Here is an 18,482-nt window from a genome sequence, read left to right as displayed (position 1 = left end):
ACAAGCGCACAATGCAAACATTCTCATTCTCACAAGCATAGAATGCAAACATACTGATTTGCACAAGCATAGAATGCAAACATTCTCATTTGCACAAGCACAATCACTGAAGTGCACTCACTACTTCATAGATGGAATGATGGATGAATTATCTATTTAAGAAATTCTTCCCAAGTAGCTCACGATTTGCATGCCATCATCTGTCATTCATTTGTTTGTCAAATGCATCATTCGTTTGTTTTGAAAGCATTTTGTTCTTCCAGACCGCTTTCCTTTTTGTTTTATTTTGAACTGAAATAGAACATAATTTGGCTTGGTTCAGTCAGCCCTTGCTTTTCACTTTGTGATAACAAATTGTATATGACAAATCAAATTAGTGTTTTTTTTATGTCATTGTCATTCAGAAAGGACATGGCTTATTTATATTCATGGACAAAAAGGTGTTGTTGTTCAAACAGCTGATGCATGACCGTGGTAGCTTTTGTATGACGACCTCGATTGCATTACATTTCCGACGTTAGATCAAAGCGCGGAATTCAGAACCCCTCATGCGTGACACCACCAATCAAACATCATCCTTGTACACATTTGGCATTCATCTGTTGATCCATTATTCAACAGCGGGTGCTGAGAAACACGGGACTGGACATGGTCTAGAGCTAAGAGTTCCAAAAATGCTTATCCTTGGAAAAAAGCAGTGTATGCTTTTTAGTCTCTGAGGCAAATGAGATAATCAGTATGCTTATGGGTTTCCTGCTTTTTGCCGTGATATTATGTGGATTTAGAGCAGTGGATAAGACTATGCAGGAGAGAGCAGGATCCAGCTGGGAGGGGTGGACCGTGCTTCAGAACGCTAAGCGCCTCTTTGCGCTTGTTTTTTTAAGCAACATAATGTCATATTTTTTGATAAATCCGATAATCTTTCAGTTAATCTAAAAGTCTGTTTGCATGAGGGATGGCAGCACAATGCTAAGTTACTGCCTAGGATCATTATCCTGGTTAAAATGACACTTATGAGTTTTGCTGTATTTGTTTTTCTCTCACAGTACCTGATCAAAGTTAATGAGATCAAGACCAAGAAGGGAGTGGATCTTCTTCAGAACCTAATAAAGTATTACCATGCACAATGCAAGTAAGTACCTGTCATCAGCAAGACCTTGATTATAAACTGTTACAAATCAGCGCAGAGAACGACTCCAAAGAATTCCTCCTCACTTTTCACTGACTTGTGACTTTATGGGATTCAAGGGGAATCTTATGCAGGAACAGAGGGAAGGCAGTGTTTATTGTCTCTGGGTTTATTGTAGCCCAGTAAAAATTTAGATTGGACAACTGACTGATTCACTTACTGACTCACTCGCTAACAACGATGGACACTAGCTGTCTTTATGTTTGTTAGATTGGACCTCTGTATTATCGCCACTCTTTAATATTCAGACTGGATAGTGGAGGAAAGTAAACCTCTCTCTCATTATCTGAGGCTGAATGTCACAGTTGGCACTGGCGTAAGGGTACAATTCCAAACTCACAGGTGTGCATCCCTGTGCCAAGGTCTTGTGCTCTAGAGTAGTTGGATGCACAGTATTATTTTGACATATATTCGTGTAATTTGCATCATCTTCACTGCTGAATTCACTGCTGTTAAAATTCCAGGCCTTCACGATGAGGAATTGGAGATGGAGGGACCTACTTGAATTTATTAACAGTGTATTCTAGATTGCTGAAAAGGGGATATGGTAATTTATCCTTAATTGAATAATTTAACAGTGTTCAGTTTTAATGTGCGTTTTCATGTATGCACTCTGGTTTCCCTTATAATCATAGTTTAATATTTAGAATGGGTGCTTGAAATACATTTTAAAGCGTTTTTGAAAATGTCAATTATCATTTGAAAATCAATCCCAGAGAAAATGTTCATTTCTAGCACACATCAAACCGGTTAACTTGACAAGGTTGACTCATAAATTGTTAGAAGATACAAACACTTAATTTGATATCGTTTACTCATTATTTTGCCAAAGAAGGATATTACGGACCTTTTGCAGGCAAGTTTGACATAGTACTCCTCTGCTTTTTATAAATTGTGTACAATAAATGCGAGAGAATCCCCACCTCAGTGTGTCGGTTTATGAATAGCCATGTTTATGCAGCTGTGGGAAGGGGCTGGCACTTGAAAAGGAAGAAAAAAAACTTTGAGCAAATGCTAACATCATTAAGAGAGAGGCAACAAATGGTTTTCTTGAGTGTGGAACCGACGGCTTTATGTATGGAGCTTTCACACGCCATGGATTCAGCTGGGAACCTTTGAGACAGATGCACTGTAATGTTTGAACGTCAGTTTTTGTTCCTCTTCATAACATGGCTACAAGGGGAGCTCAGAGTGGGAGGTATTCAGGTTTGCAGCCATGGATTTGCGGTTAATTTAAGATAAGTGGGCCCCTTTGTTGAAATTTCAACAGCTTTGCTACTTTTGTCAGGACAAAACCACCATTTTGAATAATTGATTAATGAAAGAATAAGCAGTAGGTTTTAACTGTGGTGGAGCCTAAATATGTTATGAAAGCTTGGTGAAAATCATGGAAGAAATTGTGACTCCATACTGTAATAAAAATCTAATGATGATGCCACTCCCACCAAGAAAGGCCTTGTAGTATCAAGTATGTTATATTCCTGCATTTTAGTCCTGGGCTTAAAGTAATGCAAAATTCACTCTCTTACTGGTGGGTGAATTTTGACTATCTGCAGCCTGTTTTCTGTGCAGAAACAGAAAAATTATCAGGATTAGAACTGCAGCATCACGTTTCGGCTTTGAACCAGAAGCTCTTGGTCCGAGGACTGGAACCGCCGGATAGTACCACAGCCCAGTTTGTTTGCACTGTGCTGGAAAGAATAGCAGTTCTCGGGAAGCAGAACTGATTCTGGTTTGGAAAGATCTGATTTAGTCAGGCCTATGGCACAGACAGTCCCGGATACCTGAAACTAATGCAAATTCAATCCAAACTATTATAGTGATGTAACTCTACCTCTTGGCCTCTGGATAAACACTGAAGTAAAGTGTACATTTCTGTTGATGGATCCTTACATGAGAAATAATAAATGCATTGCAACAGCGTGACTACCAAGTGGTCTCTATCATTCAGTTCTCATAAATATTTACATTGTTCATGTGTATGCTGGGGCAGCGGGCTGGTGTGGGGGTGCGGGGGGGGAAGGATTTATAGTTAAATAATGCACAGCTACAGCGTCTGAGTGTCTGCCGTTCTGTTCTTACTCTCTTGTCCTCATGTTCTGGCACGCAGGCTTTTCGGAGGGATGTTGGGAAGGGCAGCGGGTGAGGGACAGGGGGGGTGGGGGGGGGGAGTTGACAGCTCATGCCTCTGCTGCGGTCAGGCAGGCCTGCAAGCTCCATTAGGAGAGTGATTGACCCCCAAAGGGTGTGGGCAGCTGAAGAGATGGGTGGCTCTTTCCCCGAAATCTCTATTAACAACAAGTGGCTACGGGCAAAAGGGAGAGCACTGAGAACGGTGCTTGAAACGGAGCGTCCGTGTCGATGTGACCAACCCGTGAATTTCATTAGACCACAAGTATGCTCTGAGGTGGGCGACGACCGTCTCAAAGGTTGTATTCCTTATGCACTGTTTTGCTTTGCTTAATTTGAAGGTATTGCCGTATATCGTAGAACGCAAGATATTTGTGAGAAGTGCAGCCCTCGTTGTCCTGGACGACTGCACTTCTGACGCGGGCAAGCCACAGGCCCCCGATCACCAATTATGCATTGATGTGTGGGAGTCCAAGCCACAGTCGTCACAGTTTTAGTAGCCAGCTGCTACAGCACATTCGGCAAGTTGAATTGGAGCATATTAACATGGAAGAAGGGATATGTGAAGTCAAACGGGCATCCCGGACGTGGAGAGTGATGGGGTGCTTGATTTTCAGTCCAGCCGCCCTCCGGAGATTTCTAATGTTGTTATGACATCCGCCCAGCTCTTCTCGGCCAATCAGCTGGGGCTGCACCAGATGGGAGGAGTCTACCGCGGTTGAACAGCGCCCCCACTTTCTTTAGCCAGAAGCGACAGTTGCTGTTGATGCATCCTTTTATTCCGGTGTGCTATTTGCTGATCCATTATGGATGACAGCGAGCGCATGGCTTCATTGGAACGGCAGCGCCGCCCGAACTCTGACAGTTCTGTGAAGCGTCGCAGGAGAATGCAGCGTATCTGCAGCCAAACTCTCAGGGCTGAATACAAAGCGCACAGAACCACAGACGAAATCTGGTTTTAATTCTTACTGCTTTTCCCTTGAACCCTACTTTTCAGGGCATGTTTCTCTGGAAATGCACAGTGCTCTGTACATTGTAAAAATACAGGAAAATGTGGCGCTTTTTATGCATTTGAGTGTTATCAAGAAAATTTAATTAAAATGGCTTTATATCATCACAGAGTGACTATGTAACGGTACGGGTAGAGGGGACCCAAACGCAGAGGGGAAAAAAAAAAAAACACGAACTCAAAAGGGAAAATTAACAAAGATTTTACTCACAAAAAGGGCAAACAACCAGGGAACAGACAAGGGCACGAAGGCCAAAACAAACTCAAAAAATATCGAAATAAAACGGAAAACAAGTCGAACTCACAAACACGGGCAGGGCAGAACACAGACAGGGCAGAACACGGGAAGGCAGAGCACAAGAAAAGGTCAAACAAACAGATGTCGGGAACAAACACAAACAATATCTAATGAAACAACAGGAACTCAAAAACACAGGCAGGTACATACGGTTCAGGAACAAGCACGTCGGAACAAAACACAAACGGGTAAAAAATGCAGGCAAGTACAGTGGGTCTGAACATTAATAGGCAACAAACACAAGAAGGCAGGTACATGAAAGTCGGGAAACAAACACAAGAAGGCAGGTACATGAAAGTCGGGAAACAAACACAAGAAGGCAGGTACATGAAAGTCGGGAAACATACACAAGAAGGCAGGTACATGAAAGTCGGGAAACAAACACAAGAAGGCAGGTACATGAAAGTCGGGAAACAAACACAAGCAGGCAGGAACATGTATGTCAGGTAACAAACACAAGGAACCAGCACCCGAGTCAAGGGAACAGAGAACTTAAATAGACAGGGGGGTGACAAGACACAGGTGAACTCAAAAAACAATCAAACCAGAAGGAGGGGATAACAAGACACAGGTGGGAACAATGATGGGATAACGAGACAACCAATAATACAATTAACAGGGGGGGAACAGGACACAAAACAGAAGTGCCGCCATCTGGCGGCCCAACAGGGAAAACGCAGACAGGAGTACACAGGACCATGACAGTACCCCCCCCCCAAGGGACGGCTCCTGACGTCCCAGGAGGCCGACCCGGGGAGGGAGTCAACAGAGGGTGGGGCTGGAGACCGGATTCAGGACTGGACAAGACAAGAACAGGGACAGAACACAGGAACAAGACTCTGGACCGGACTCTGACGGGGGAACAGGACTCAGACAGGAACAGGGACTGGACACAGAACTGGGGTAGGAACAGGACTGGACTGGACAGGACAAGACTCAGGGCTGGACTGGACAGGACAGGAACAAAACAAGAACAAGACTCGGGGCTGGAGGGGAACTCGGGGCTGGGCAGGACTCAGGGCAGAAACAGGACTGGACAGGAACAGGACGGGACTCGGGACTGGAACGGGACGCAGGACTCGGGACTGGACTCGGACGGGGGAACAGGACTCGGGACTGGGCAGGACCGGGGGAACAGGACTCGGGACTGGGCAGGACCCGGGCAACACGGGGAAACTCAGGGCTGGGCAGGACCCGGGGAAACTCAGGGCCCGCACATCGGGCGACACGGGGAAACTCAGGGCCCGCACATCGGGCGACACGGGGGAAACTCAGGGCCCGCACATCGGGCGACACGGGGGAAACTCAGGGCCCGCACATCGGGCGACACGGGGGAAACTCAGGGCCCGCACATCGGGCGACACGGGGGAAACTCAGGGCCCGCACATCGGGCGACACGGGGAAATTCAGGGCCCGCACTCCGGGCGACACGGGGAAATTCAGGGCCCGCACTCTGGCGACACGGGGACTCAGGAAACCAGGGGGGACTTGGACAGGGGCAAGGCAGACATACAGGACAGGACTGAGACGGGGCACGACAACACTGGACTGGGTTGGACAAGACTGAGGGGGAAACAGACTGCCAGATACTGGCACAATCGGGAGACCTACAAGGACAGACACAGGGACAAGCAGGCGGGGAGGCACACGGCGACACCGATGGACACACAAAGGGACAGGCAGACAGGGAAGGCGAGGGGGGAACCCAACAACTGACATAGGGACTGACACACAGGCAAACAAGACAAAACACACGCGGACTGGCACACAGACAGACAGGCAGACAGGCGGGCAAACACGTTGGCCGATGGGCTGACGGCCTGGGGGGCAGACAAACAGGCCAACAAACTGGCTGACACACATACGGGTAGACTAACAGACAAACAGGCGGGCAGACAATTAGACAGGGGGGCCGGGGAACACACGGACACACGGTTGGGAGGACAGACACCAAAGGGAGAATGGACACCAGGGGGAGCGACGAGACCGGGGGAGGGACGACCACTGGGGGGAGCGACGAGACCGGGGGAGGGACGACCACTGGGGGGAGCGACGAGACCGGGGGAGGGACGACCACTGGGGGAAGGACGGACACCGGGGGAGGGACGACCACTGGGGGGAGCGACGAAACCAGGGGAAGCACGAACGCCAGGGGAAGCACGAATGCCAGAGGGCAAGGTGTGGACACTAGGGGGAGCGAGAACACTAGGGAAAGAACGGACACTGGGGGGCGCGAGAACACTAGGGGGAGCACGAACGCCAGGGGGAGCACGAACGCCAGGGGGCAAGGTGTGGACACTAGGGAGAGCAAGAACACTAGGGGAAGAACGGACACTGGGGGGCGCGAGAACACTAGGGGGAGCACGAACGCTAGGGGGAGAACGAACGCCAGGGGGAGCACAAACGCCAGGGGGAGCACGAACGCCAGGGGGAGCACGAACGCCAGGGGGAGCACGAACGCCAGGGGGAGCACGAACGCCAGGGGGAGCACGAACGCCAGGGGGCAAGGCAGGTGGCTTAGCCTGCGGGGCAGCCAGAGCAGTCTGCGGCGGCCCCTGCGGGACAACAGAAGGGACCGTTGTCCTCTCCGGGGCTCTGGACGGCTCTGGAAGCCTCCGGAGCTCTGGACGGCTCGGAAGCCTCTCCGGAGCTCTGGACGGCTCCGGAAGCTCTCCGGAGCTCTGGACGGCTCCGGAGGCCCCCCCGGGACTCGAGGCAGCTGCGGAGGCCCCCTGGGGCTTGAGGCGGCTCCGGAGGCCCCCCGGGGCTCGAGGCACAAGTAAAGCCCGAAACTTGGGTGTAGCAGGCGGCCTCCGCGGAAGGGTCAGAGCAGGCGGGACCTCCGGGGCTGGAGGCGGCTCTGGGGGCCTCTCCGGGGCTCGAGGCGGCTCTGGGGGCCTCTCCGGGGCTCGAGGCGGCTCTGGGGGCCTCTCCGGGGCTCGAGGCGGTCTGGGGGCCTCTCCGGGGCTCGAGGCGGCTCTGGGGACCTCTCCGGGGCTCGAGGCGGCTCTGGGGGCCTCTCCGGAGCTCGAGGCGGTCTGGGGCCTCTCTCGGGCGGGGGCTCGAGGCGGATCTGGAGCCTCTCCGGGGCTCGAGGCGGATCTGGGAGCTCTCCGGGGCTCGAGGCGGATCTGGGAGCCTCTCCGGGGCTCCAGGTGGCTCTGGGGGCCCTCCGGGACTTGAGGCAGAGCGAGGCCCGGGGAGCAGGCGCTGAAGGCCGCTCCGGGACTTGAGGCAGAGAGGCAAGGCCGTGATAAGGCCACGCTCCGGACTGAGGCAGAGCAGGCCGTGAAGGGCACGCACAGGCCGTGGGACTCGAGGGCAGAGCAGGCCGTGAAGGCGCTCCGGCACTCGGGGCAGAGCAGGCCGTGAAGGTCCCTCCGGCACTCGCAGAGAGGCAGTTGGGAGGCAGGGCCGTGAAGGTCCCTCCGGCACTCGGGGCAGAGCAGGCCGTGAAGGTCCCTCCGGCACTCGGGGCAGAGCAGGCCGTGAAGGTCCCTCCGGCACTCGGGGCAGAGCAGGCCGTGAAGGTCCCTCCGGCACTCGGGGCAGAGCAGGCCGTGAAGGTCCCTCCGGCACTCGGGCAGAGAGCAGGCCGTGAAGGTCCCTCCGGCACTCGGGGCAGAGCAGGCCGTGAAGGTCCCTCGGCACTCGGGCAGAGCAGCCGTGAAGGCCCTCGGGAGTTGGGGTGGAGCAGGCGACAGGAACACAGACCATAGCTGTAGGGAACCCGGCTGGGCAGCCGGACGGGACCGGCGGGACCCCCGCGGGCCGGACCCCGGAAAAATGGCAAGCCGAGACCCCTCAAAAGGGTCAGGATCCGCCTGCTGATCAGCTGGAAGTCTGGCCGACCGGGAGGCAGCCCGACCACGGCGCCTCCGCGACCGCCCGCCCCGGGCACTGGGAGGCTCAAGCTCCCACCACCCCGATGGCATGTTAAACAATAAAAAATAAATAAATAAAAATAAATAAAAAATAAAAAAATAAAAAAAAACTCTGCTGGGTCCCACACTGGCTGGTTCCTTCTGTAACGGTACGGGTAGAGGGGACCCAAACGCAGAGGGGAAAAAAAAAAAAACACGAACTCAAAAGGGAAAATTAACAAAGATTTTACTCACAAAAAGGGCAAACAACCAGGGAACAGACAAGGGCACGAAGGCCAAAACAAACTCAAAAAATATCGAAATAAAACGGAAAACAAGTCGAACTCACAAACACGGGCAGGGCAGAACACAGACAGGGCAGAACACGGGAAGGCAGAGCACAAGAAAAGGTCAAACAAACAGATGTCGGGAACAAACACAAACAATATCTAATGAAACAACAGGAACTCAAAAACACAGGCAGGTACATACGGTTCAGGAACAAGCACGTCGGAACAAAACACAAACGGGTAAAAAATGCAGGCAAGTACAGTGGGTCTGAACATTAATAGGCAACAAACACAAGAAGGCAGGTACATGAAAGTCGGGAAACAAACACAAGAAGGCAGGTACATGAAAGTCGGGAAACAAACACAAGAAGGCAGGTACATGAAAGTCGGGAAACATACACAAGAAGGCAGGTACATGAAAGTCGGGAAACAAACACAAGAAGGCAGGTACATGAAAGTCGGGAAACAAACACAAGCAGGCAGGAACATGTATGTCAGGTAACAAACACAAGAAACCAGCACCCGAGTCAAGGGAACAGAGAACTTAAATAGACAGGGGGGTGACAAGACACAGGTGAACTCAAAAAACAATCAAACCAGAAGGAGGGGATAACAAGACACAGGTGGGAACAATGATGGGATAACGAGACAACCAATAATACAATTAACAGTGGGGGAACAGGACACAAAACTGAAGTGCCGCCATCTGGCGGCCCAACAGGGAAAACGCAGACAGGAGTACACAGGACCATGACAGACTAATGATATTAGTAGCTTGAGGTACATGCTGTATGTAGCTGAATGTAATAATATTGTGGATTCTGCATTAGGATATCTATTGAGGGCAGTGTAGAGTTAAAAAGAATGGTCGAAAAAGATTATGAGTCAGTTATGGTGAGTGTGACATTGTTTTCAAGATTACCCTGAACTGTGACAGCAGCCTACCAAGAGTACGTCAGTAGGACATACGTAATTCAATGACGGCTCCTTATGATAATTTTCTTTCAGCTTTTTCCAAGATGGCTTGAAAACTGCAGACAAGCTCAAGCAGTATATAGAGAAGTTGGCTGCTGACCTGTACAATGTAAGTTCAATTTTCAGTGAATAACTTTTCACTGAATATCTCTCTTCTCTGAATGCCATCTATTTTTGCTGGAACAGAGCTTTCAACAGAACATGGTAACTCTGCTGTGCTACCTGATAATGAATGCACTGATTGGATTTGAGTCTGGAATGCTGAAAAGAATGAGAAATAAAATAATGGCATGCTCGTCGTCCAAATTTATGCCATGAGATGCTGTCACGGACTCTCATGTCAGCATCAGTTTTTGATTTCCTCTTTGAAAAGCCTACATATTTTTAGGGATTTCCTGATATTACAGCTAAAGCACAGGTGCTTTAATCACGGCTCTCCCCTGTGAAATAATCGCTTTGTGTATGTTTATGTGAGGGACCCATTTGCTCTTTTTCTTTGCAGATAAAACAGACACAGGATGAGGAAAAGAAGCAGCTGACGGCTCTTCGGGACCTAATTAAGTCTTCTCTTCAACTGGACCAGAAAGAGGTAGGCGCTGGGTAGTGGGGTGCTGCAAGGACTAGTGCTGGGGCCTCCATATTTTAACATACAGGGTGTTCTGTTAGAAATGGTCAATGTGCTATTGCAGCTTTGACTGAGACTGTACCTTGGTGTCAGAAAATATGCTTTTGACTGCAGCTAGAGAAAATCCATCTAATAGTCCTTTATTCTTGGAACGGAATTCCTGCAGTATCTCATTAACCAACTGCAAACTGTATAATGGCCACAGTATTCAGGAAAATGTAAGAAATCTGTAAAAATGCAGTCAAAATCTGCTAGTTCTGTATTTGGTACCCCTAATCCTTTTAATTACCTCCTAACGATGCGGAGAACTTAGACTGGTACATGGGTTTCTAACCGTAATGGTCTCATATTTATGCATTTATGTTTGTTGGCAGGCGAATAATGACATCCTTAGTGTTGGCGGTGAAGCCCACCCACACTGAACACCCACACATTGTATTAATGCGAATAGTCCGTTCTACTATACGCCCATCACTCTCTTCCTGCAGTGAGAAGTGCAAAAATCATCAAGCAGTGAAAAATTTCACAAGTATATACACACACTCAGGACCAAACCTGATGCTAGACATTCTCCAGGTTTTATCTCGGTTGTAGCTTATTTCTGATCTGTTCATTGGTCACTGGGCCTATGGTCTTCTTCTGAGACGGGGTTGAACCGACCTTATAGGCATAGCCAAAAGGAGTGAGCCCCCTGTTTTGCTGAGGGAGTGGCCAGTGCTGTACCATACTGGTAGCCAGTGTGAAGTAGGCCTTGCTGGTAACCAGTGTTGTGCCACACTGACTGCTCAGTGGAATGCCACTCACTGTCTAATCCACAGCCAGTAATACTGCCTCTCCAGTAGAAGCTACTCACCAGCTATCGATGGGACTCCTCATTCTGAAATCCCTTATTGAGAAGATGCCCACCTCTTAGGCATAAGTCACTTACGTTTGTCCATAGACATTTACATTAGAAATTGAATATTCAAATAGCACATATCTTGCATAAATTGTAGCATATGTTGAGCGATTGCAGTTCATATAGAATTTGCCTGTAATTAAACATGTGTGGCAGAAATATAGGATTGGTAATATATTCTAACATATATTATAGATATATATTCCTTATACTTTTATGTTTTCCACAAGCAATGAAAAATAAATCTCATCCTGGATATAATTGCTTGATCTTGGAAACATAATTTTTCAGTTGTATATGATGCTAGTTATGCGCTATTGTGTTTATTTTCAATGACAGCTTTGTATCTCATGTCTCAGGAATTTAGCCAAAAATGTTCTGGAGATTTTCTAGTACTGACACATCCCCAGCAGCAATTAAACACTGTCTGACCCCCCCCCCCCCCCCCCCCCCGCCCCCCTCAGTAGTTTCCCAGGGTTCTGTTTGTGTGCCTTGGTTGAAATTTTATCTCAAAAGTTTCAAACTGTGACTGCAAGTCATGTGACTTTGACAGTGTATTCATAACCTTACTTAAAACATACCACCACACTGCTGCCATGGTGACAAATGCCTTTATCTTGTTATCCTACTGCATGCCTGAAAATAATGGCTCTGTGTAGGTGTAGATTTCTATATGTGGTGCGTAGTTGTTTTAACAGCCGGTGCTGTTGCTATATTCTCAGCATTACTGTAGTTAAATTACAAGATATTCATGAAGAGATGTTCATGTAAGGTTGGAAGGGCACAGTCCAGTTTTTGCTGGCTGAATTTATTCACCGGTGTTGAGTACTGTCCATGTCCAGATTTGCTGTATAGATCTTCCTGCTGATTTTGTATTCTGAACATCGTAAGTAGTGCGATAGGCCTTTTTAGTCTAATCCCAGCGTCCTGCGTCTTTAACTCTGAGTAATGAAATTAAGCAGTTGTTATAAAATCCTTTAAAAAGATTTTACTTCATGTCTGAGCTCATAGTGTTGTACAGGCAACACACCAACGGTATTGCTAAAATGTGCCTCGCAAAATGAGGTACAAGACAAAATGTTGCTGTGAAACGGAGTGCTTTGAATTCACATTGTGTCCGTGGTGAGTCACCCCACACTGCATTCACAGCACTAGCGAGACATTCGCTTCTGCATATCTTTCACACTCTTCTCTCCTCTCTCTCTCTCTCTCTCTCTCTCTCACTGCCTTTCCTGACTGAAGTCCAGGAGAGTAAGTGTCGGTCCCTCGTTTGCATACACTGTGTGTGCCTGTGTGCTTTTGTAATCTCGTTAACAGGCTGCAGATCTGAGCGGCTCTGTTCAAAACCGACGAAGGCAATTAACCGCATTACTATCATAGCAGAATAACTCAGCCATCCACGGTCACTTCGTGTGAAATGTCTGGGCTCATCTGTAGTCTTTTATGCGTAATATATGTGCGCATTGACCTTTTCTACTTATTTGAATAATCGTCTGCCTTCAGGTTAAATTGCTGAATAGCTGTCTATGTTTGTACTCTTCGAGTATTTATTTATTTACATATTTTGTTCTATTGCAACTGTAGAACTAATTTCATGAACTCACAGACAATATTTGTCTTTGTGGGCCCACACGTGTGCGCGTACGTGTGTGTGTTTGCGTTTGTGTGCAGAGAGCAATCAAATAGCTTTCACGACCCATCTCAAAAAGAAGAGACTCTTGTTCGTGATGTGTAAGGCCATACTCCTGGCAATGTGTGTACTGCACGGTTGTGGCATGTTTCTAGCATGTTGACTGTGTGGAATCATACTGTGCGTAAAACATGTGTGGTGTAACGGAGTGTTGTGTTGACATTTGTCTTCTGTGTGTTACCGCAGGACTCTCAGAGCAAGCAGGGTGGATACAGCATGCACCAGCTCCAAGGAAACAAGGAGTTCGGCAGTGAGAAGAAAGGCTATCTGATGAAGAAGAGTGATGGGTGGGTCCCATGGACATACGCTCATGAGCACACACATGCACGCGAGCACGCGCTCGCAAACACGTGCACACACACACGCAGATGTGTAGAGGCACATCCGCAAACAGACACGCATGTGCACTCACACATAGATGTTTTTATGCGCAGACACACGCTGACACACACAGACACACACCACAGTACTCATGCACATATACAAACGCACAAGCACCACACACACCTGCACATCACACCACTACCGATGCATCCTCAAAAAGAATGAATTGGCTGTCAAATGCTCCTCCCACAAGCCGTCACTGAGATAATCCAGAGGATGGAGTTTCTTTTCTGCACCAAATTCTTGTGTCTGGATTTGACCTTTTTAATAAATTGGATTGAGTACGGAAGGGGTGAAGGATTGATAAGCATTGCAGCATCACATATGGTAAAGTTGTAAATACGGATGCATTGATATTTGAAACCCCACACGGCCCTAACAAGACTAGATAGACTTACAGCAGAGCTTACTGTGTTTGTGCCCAGAATAGCGGTTTCTCTTTTGCTGGAGAAGTTGCTTCTTCCCCACCGGGTTATTTAAGAACCTTAGGAGACACAGCTGTCCTGTAACAAAGTATGCCACGGTATTGATCTCTTAGTCTCTGTAACCTGGACTAGCTTTAATTTCTCATCAGACCTCCTGGAGACAGAGAGGCCTGATGAGAGGATAGAGTTACAACGTGTGTGTGTGTGTGTGTGTGTGTGTGTGTGTGCGCGCGTGCGTGCGTGTGTGTGTGTGCGTGTGTGTGTACGTGCATGCGTGCGTGCATATATGTGTGTATGCGTATGTACATTAAGTCCTCACAGTTTTTACTTTTATATCTCTGTGCAAGCACATTTGTGTGCTTGCTCGCATTCTGCATTCAACACAGGACCTCCCCACTGATGGATTGTAACACCATGCTGATTCAGAGTTGATCCCAGTTTTCTAGAGAATCAATAGCAATATCTGAGCAATCGCCATCCTAATCCCTGGGCTGATGGATTGGTTGAAAGTAGAACTGAACTACAGCAGCCTCTATTTAACTCTGTATATGCCAGGAAAGTTATGGCTTTACCTTTGGCCTTAATAAGAATGTCTTCTCCACATTTTACTGTACATTTCAATCATGGTTAACAATCACCATAGTCAATTAAGTGCTATGATGTCAGAGAAAGTATACCAATGCTTTATTGAGATCCATATAAAAAAATTCATTGTAGGGACAGAATTCTGTATTGATCAGACAGAATTAATTCCTCAGTTGTGTACATAATGATAACCTATGTCCAATTTCCATTTAACTGTATTACACTTATTTAATATTTAATTATTTCCTGTTTTTTGGTTTTCATATGGGTAGTTATACTCCCACCCACCCACCATCCTGCCAATTGACATCACATCCTGTTTTTTTCTCCCCCAGGTTGCGGAAAGTGTGGCAGCGGAGGAAGTGTTCAGTGAAGAATGGCATCCTCACCATCTCCCATGCCACGGTGAGCCCCCATTCAGTTGAAAGATTTTGATACACAAATAAAAGTTGTAAGATTTTTTTCCTTCAACAGTTCAGCTCACCTACCTCTTCTGTGAATGTGAAAACTTGATTGCATGGGCATTGCCATTGTTCAGTATGGCCAGCCAAGTGTCGGTTATAGACGTTGGCCCCAGAAATTCCGTATCGTGCGTCCATAGTTTATATGCTCGGGTCAGATAGCATAGCGTGGTGGGGTATGTGGAGGAGTGGAAAGGAACACCACGAGAGCACGCTGACACTTCCGCACTGAGATGGCACTGAGAGGGTGGGTGGGTTTCCATGGAAACAGCCCCAGTCCCTCCCTCCCCCCCCCACCTTCAACGGTGACTCATCTTTGTGCGTAATCTGTACTAAAGTGGAAGAAACAGAGACTTCCCACTGTTCAGGGACATTCATGTTTCCTGAGCGGCCTTACATAGTATTCGGTAATGTGTGGGGGGGGGGGGGCGGGGGGGGGGGCCAGAGTGCAGGAATCATTGTGTCAGTGACAGGGTTTGGAGAAATTTTTTGATTGGTGTAATGCTGCAGTTGTTTCAGGCCAAGCTACCCTGCTTAAGGCTGCAGCAGTGTCTAGCTTCCGTCTGCTCTGCCATTTGAGCCGCCGCCCCTCACCTCCTGAATGGAGCGGATAAGATCTCTCGTCTCTTTTTTTGAAACCACAAAAAAAAAAGGTGTTTTTTCTTGCGGCGTGGTTTTTTGAGGCGTGTATCGGTACATGGCCTTCCTGTGACAGGGTCCCGTCCCAGAGTTAACCCCATCCTGAGTGACCTTTCAGCGGGCGCCTGCCAGCACGCGATCGTTCGTTCAGCGTCCGATGAACGTCTGATTCCCGCCGTCCGCCGCGCGGTCGCAGCAGAGCGCCCGGCTCGCGGGTGGTAATGACGGCGGCCGAGCCCAAAAGCAGAAGCGCGCGTTGTCGCTGCGTCTCCCCCAGCGCCCCGCGCGATTGCGAGCCTGTGCGGTCGGTCACGTGATCCGGCTCTTTGTGCGCTGGGGGCCCTTTCTCTCTCTCGAAGCTGCCGATTTCACCCGGAGGATCCGTGCGGGCCTTTTACTCTGCCGCCTCCGTTTGTCCGTTTCCTCTGTTGCGTGACCTATTGTGCGGTAGCCATTTGGTGTCGCTTTTTACAAATACTTTAAGCTCTATAGCTTCCTGAGAAAATGCCTTGCAATACTTAGCCGATTGCACACGCTTTTGATTTGTGTCAGATTTATGAAATACTGTATTTGAGTTGTGGCCTTCACAAACTAAACACTGCGAACTTTGTAACTTTTTCTGTATACGGTGTCTGTGTATTTCTCCAAGCTTTGATGTGTAGCAATTTTTGAAAATTGCAGTAAGAGAAGACAGGTGGATTCTACCTGTTTTCTACCCTGTACGGTAATTCTTGCAGCCCATGTGAATGCAAGCACACATGATTTACCTCCACCAGTGCCAAGCCTGTGTAGCAGGGCTGCCTATTCCGGTTCCTGGAGATATACTGTCCTGTAGGTTTTCATTTCAATCATAATTTGCCACACCTGATTCTGCTAATAGCAGCTCAGTGAGATCTCTCGCTGTTGAATCAGGCTTACTTTAGGGTAGCCTGAAAACCTACAGGACGGTAGATCTGCAGGAACAAGACTGGTCAGCTCTGCTGATATCTGTAGCGTTCCTTTAAGAGACTCTCTCCCCATCTGTCCGCAGTCCAACAGGCAACCAGTGAAGCTCAACCTGCTCACCTGCCAGGTGAAGCCCAGCGGAGAGGACAAGAAGTGCTTCGACCTCATTTCTCGTGAGTGCAAAGCCGCGCTGGGACTCCGGGACGCGGCTCTGGTTTCGGGGAGGGCGGGTGTAAATTTGCAGGAGCGTTCGACCCCAGAAAAGAGGCGCCATTGTTTCGCAAATGTCAGCCTCCCGCGCCGACGCTCTCCTTCTGTCCCAGCGTCTAAAAGACGCCCTTTATTAGCCCGCGGCGCGCAGCGAGAGAAGGCCTAAACCGCCACCCCCGTCGCCGTCTCTCGCGGAGAGCTCCCAGCAGGTCGTCGCCGGAAGCGTTCGAAGCCGCCACCTTCGACGACGGAATTAGCCGAGATAACGTCTCCTTCTGCCACGCCTGCTTTCATTGTGCTTCTGTTCTTTCGGCAGATAATCGAACGTACCACTTCCAGGCCGAAGACGAACAGGAGTTTGTGATGTAAGTGTGTGTGGGGGGTGGGGGTGGGCCGGATCCAATAAAAATGTATTACTGATCTATTAATAAACAGGAAGCTTCCTTTTCATCTGAGTGCCACACAAAAACACCAGTCATTTACCGGATGTTCTGGAGCAGATGCGGGAAGTACCGAGGCCTTAGCTTGCCGCTCGGTAGTGGTTTGGCCTTCATTGAGTGAGACTGTGAAGGCTCGCTGAGTCCAGTGTGTGGGTGCCTGATACAATAAGCCCAGAACCCTGGCCGCCCCAGGGAAGCAATTTTCAGAATCATTCCCACACAGGTCAGTGATTACGTAGCAGTTGGTCACTTTGTCAAAGCCACAAACCAGCGTGCCACGAAATGTCAAGAAATGAACTAAATGGAGCATACCAAAAGACAGCTGCTGTACAGCTCAGTTTAGCATTGGACAGCACTGAGAATCGCTAATGAAAGCAAAACAAAATTAATTGTTCTTTTTAATTAAATCTGATTCGTGCCATTATTGAATGCCTAATTCGTTCTCTTTTACTTTCAGTATTGCTCTCTCTGCTGTGTGCAGCGCACACACACACTTGCGTGCCCGTGCATACACACGTACGCAGCCACACACACCCACACGCGTGCACGCGGCAGCTATTTAGGGAGAGGGACCAGATGCATGTACGGTCTCATTCCAGCGTCAGCACGTTGCAGTAGGGCGTATTTATGTGCGGGACACTCTGCGTCGAGGGCACGTGGGCATGAATGAGGTCCCGTTTTCTCGAGAGAACCTCGGCGTGCGAACTGAAAGGAGGGCAGCGCCTGCTTTTGGCAGAGCCCTCCGACCAGTTATTCAGGTCAGCGAAACCGCTCACCCCCATTTCACGCGCCCGCGAGGAGGAAGAGCGCCGAAATCGGACCCGTGTTCCCACGGACGCGACGCTTCAGCCGTCAGCCTGTTTGTCAGCTCTGGGCTTGGGGGGGGGGGGGGGGGGAGGGGGGGGCGGCTCACAAGCTCAGATTGATTTTGACCCGCTTTTAGCAGCTGCATGCAAGCGAGTGAACATCGTCTGCAGCTGACCGGCTTTCCACCACAGACACGCACACACACACACACGCGCACACACACACACACACACACACACACACTTTTGAGCAGCGGACGCGTTTCTCTCTCGTCTGCGATATTTTATTCTCTCAGAGATGGTGAACCACAGGGGGGAAATCACACCGCTGGTTGCAGAAGTGGCTCTCGTCACCGCGCGGTGACTCAGAGCCGGACGAAGCAGGGCGCGGTTGCAGGCGTGGGCCTCGCCGTGTCGATCGCACGGCCGCTTGCTTTTCCCACAGGTCCTGGGCGATCGGGGCTCAGTCTCAGAGGTTTCCACAGGGCCATGCTTGCTGCGTAGGAAGGAATATGCTGTCTGGGATGCGCTCTGTAGAAGTTCATAATTACGCCCATGTAGAAGTAAAAACAGCCGTACAACCGTGGCAGTCTGAAACATATCATTCTTTCAGAAAGGAA

General features: G+C 49.0%; 1 protein-coding gene across 3 annotated transcripts in view; it reads left to right on the top strand.

Annotated features, from left to right (window-relative positions):
* asap1b (ArfGAP with SH3 domain, ankyrin repeat and PH domain 1b) overlaps window positions 1-18,482 on the top strand; it is a 110,639-nt gene that overhangs the window by 70,552 nt on the left and 21,605 nt on the right. For all 3 annotated transcript variants that reach the window (XM_064330829.1, XM_064330831.1, XM_064330830.1), the window contains exons 9-15: window positions 1,047-1,132; window positions 9,788-9,863; window positions 10,257-10,343; window positions 13,154-13,254; window positions 14,697-14,766; window positions 16,492-16,579; window positions 16,933-16,981. In XM_064330829.1, coding sequence (XP_064186899.1) covers window positions 1,047-1,132; window positions 9,788-9,863; window positions 10,257-10,343; window positions 13,154-13,254; window positions 14,697-14,766; window positions 16,492-16,579; window positions 16,933-16,981 — 557 coding nt within the window. The remainder of the gene's footprint in view (window positions 1-1,046; window positions 1,133-9,787; window positions 9,864-10,256; window positions 10,344-13,153; window positions 13,255-14,696; window positions 14,767-16,491; window positions 16,580-16,932; window positions 16,982-18,482) is intronic.

This window comes from Anguilla rostrata, chromosome 4 (genome assembly GCF_018555375.3).
Source record: "Anguilla rostrata isolate EN2019 chromosome 4, ASM1855537v3, whole genome shotgun sequence".
Lineage (NCBI taxonomy): Eukaryota > Metazoa > Chordata > Actinopteri > Anguilliformes > Anguillidae > Anguilla > Anguilla rostrata.
The sequence above is the reverse complement of the archived record's forward strand: the minus strand, read 5'-3'. Positions and strand labels throughout refer to the sequence as shown.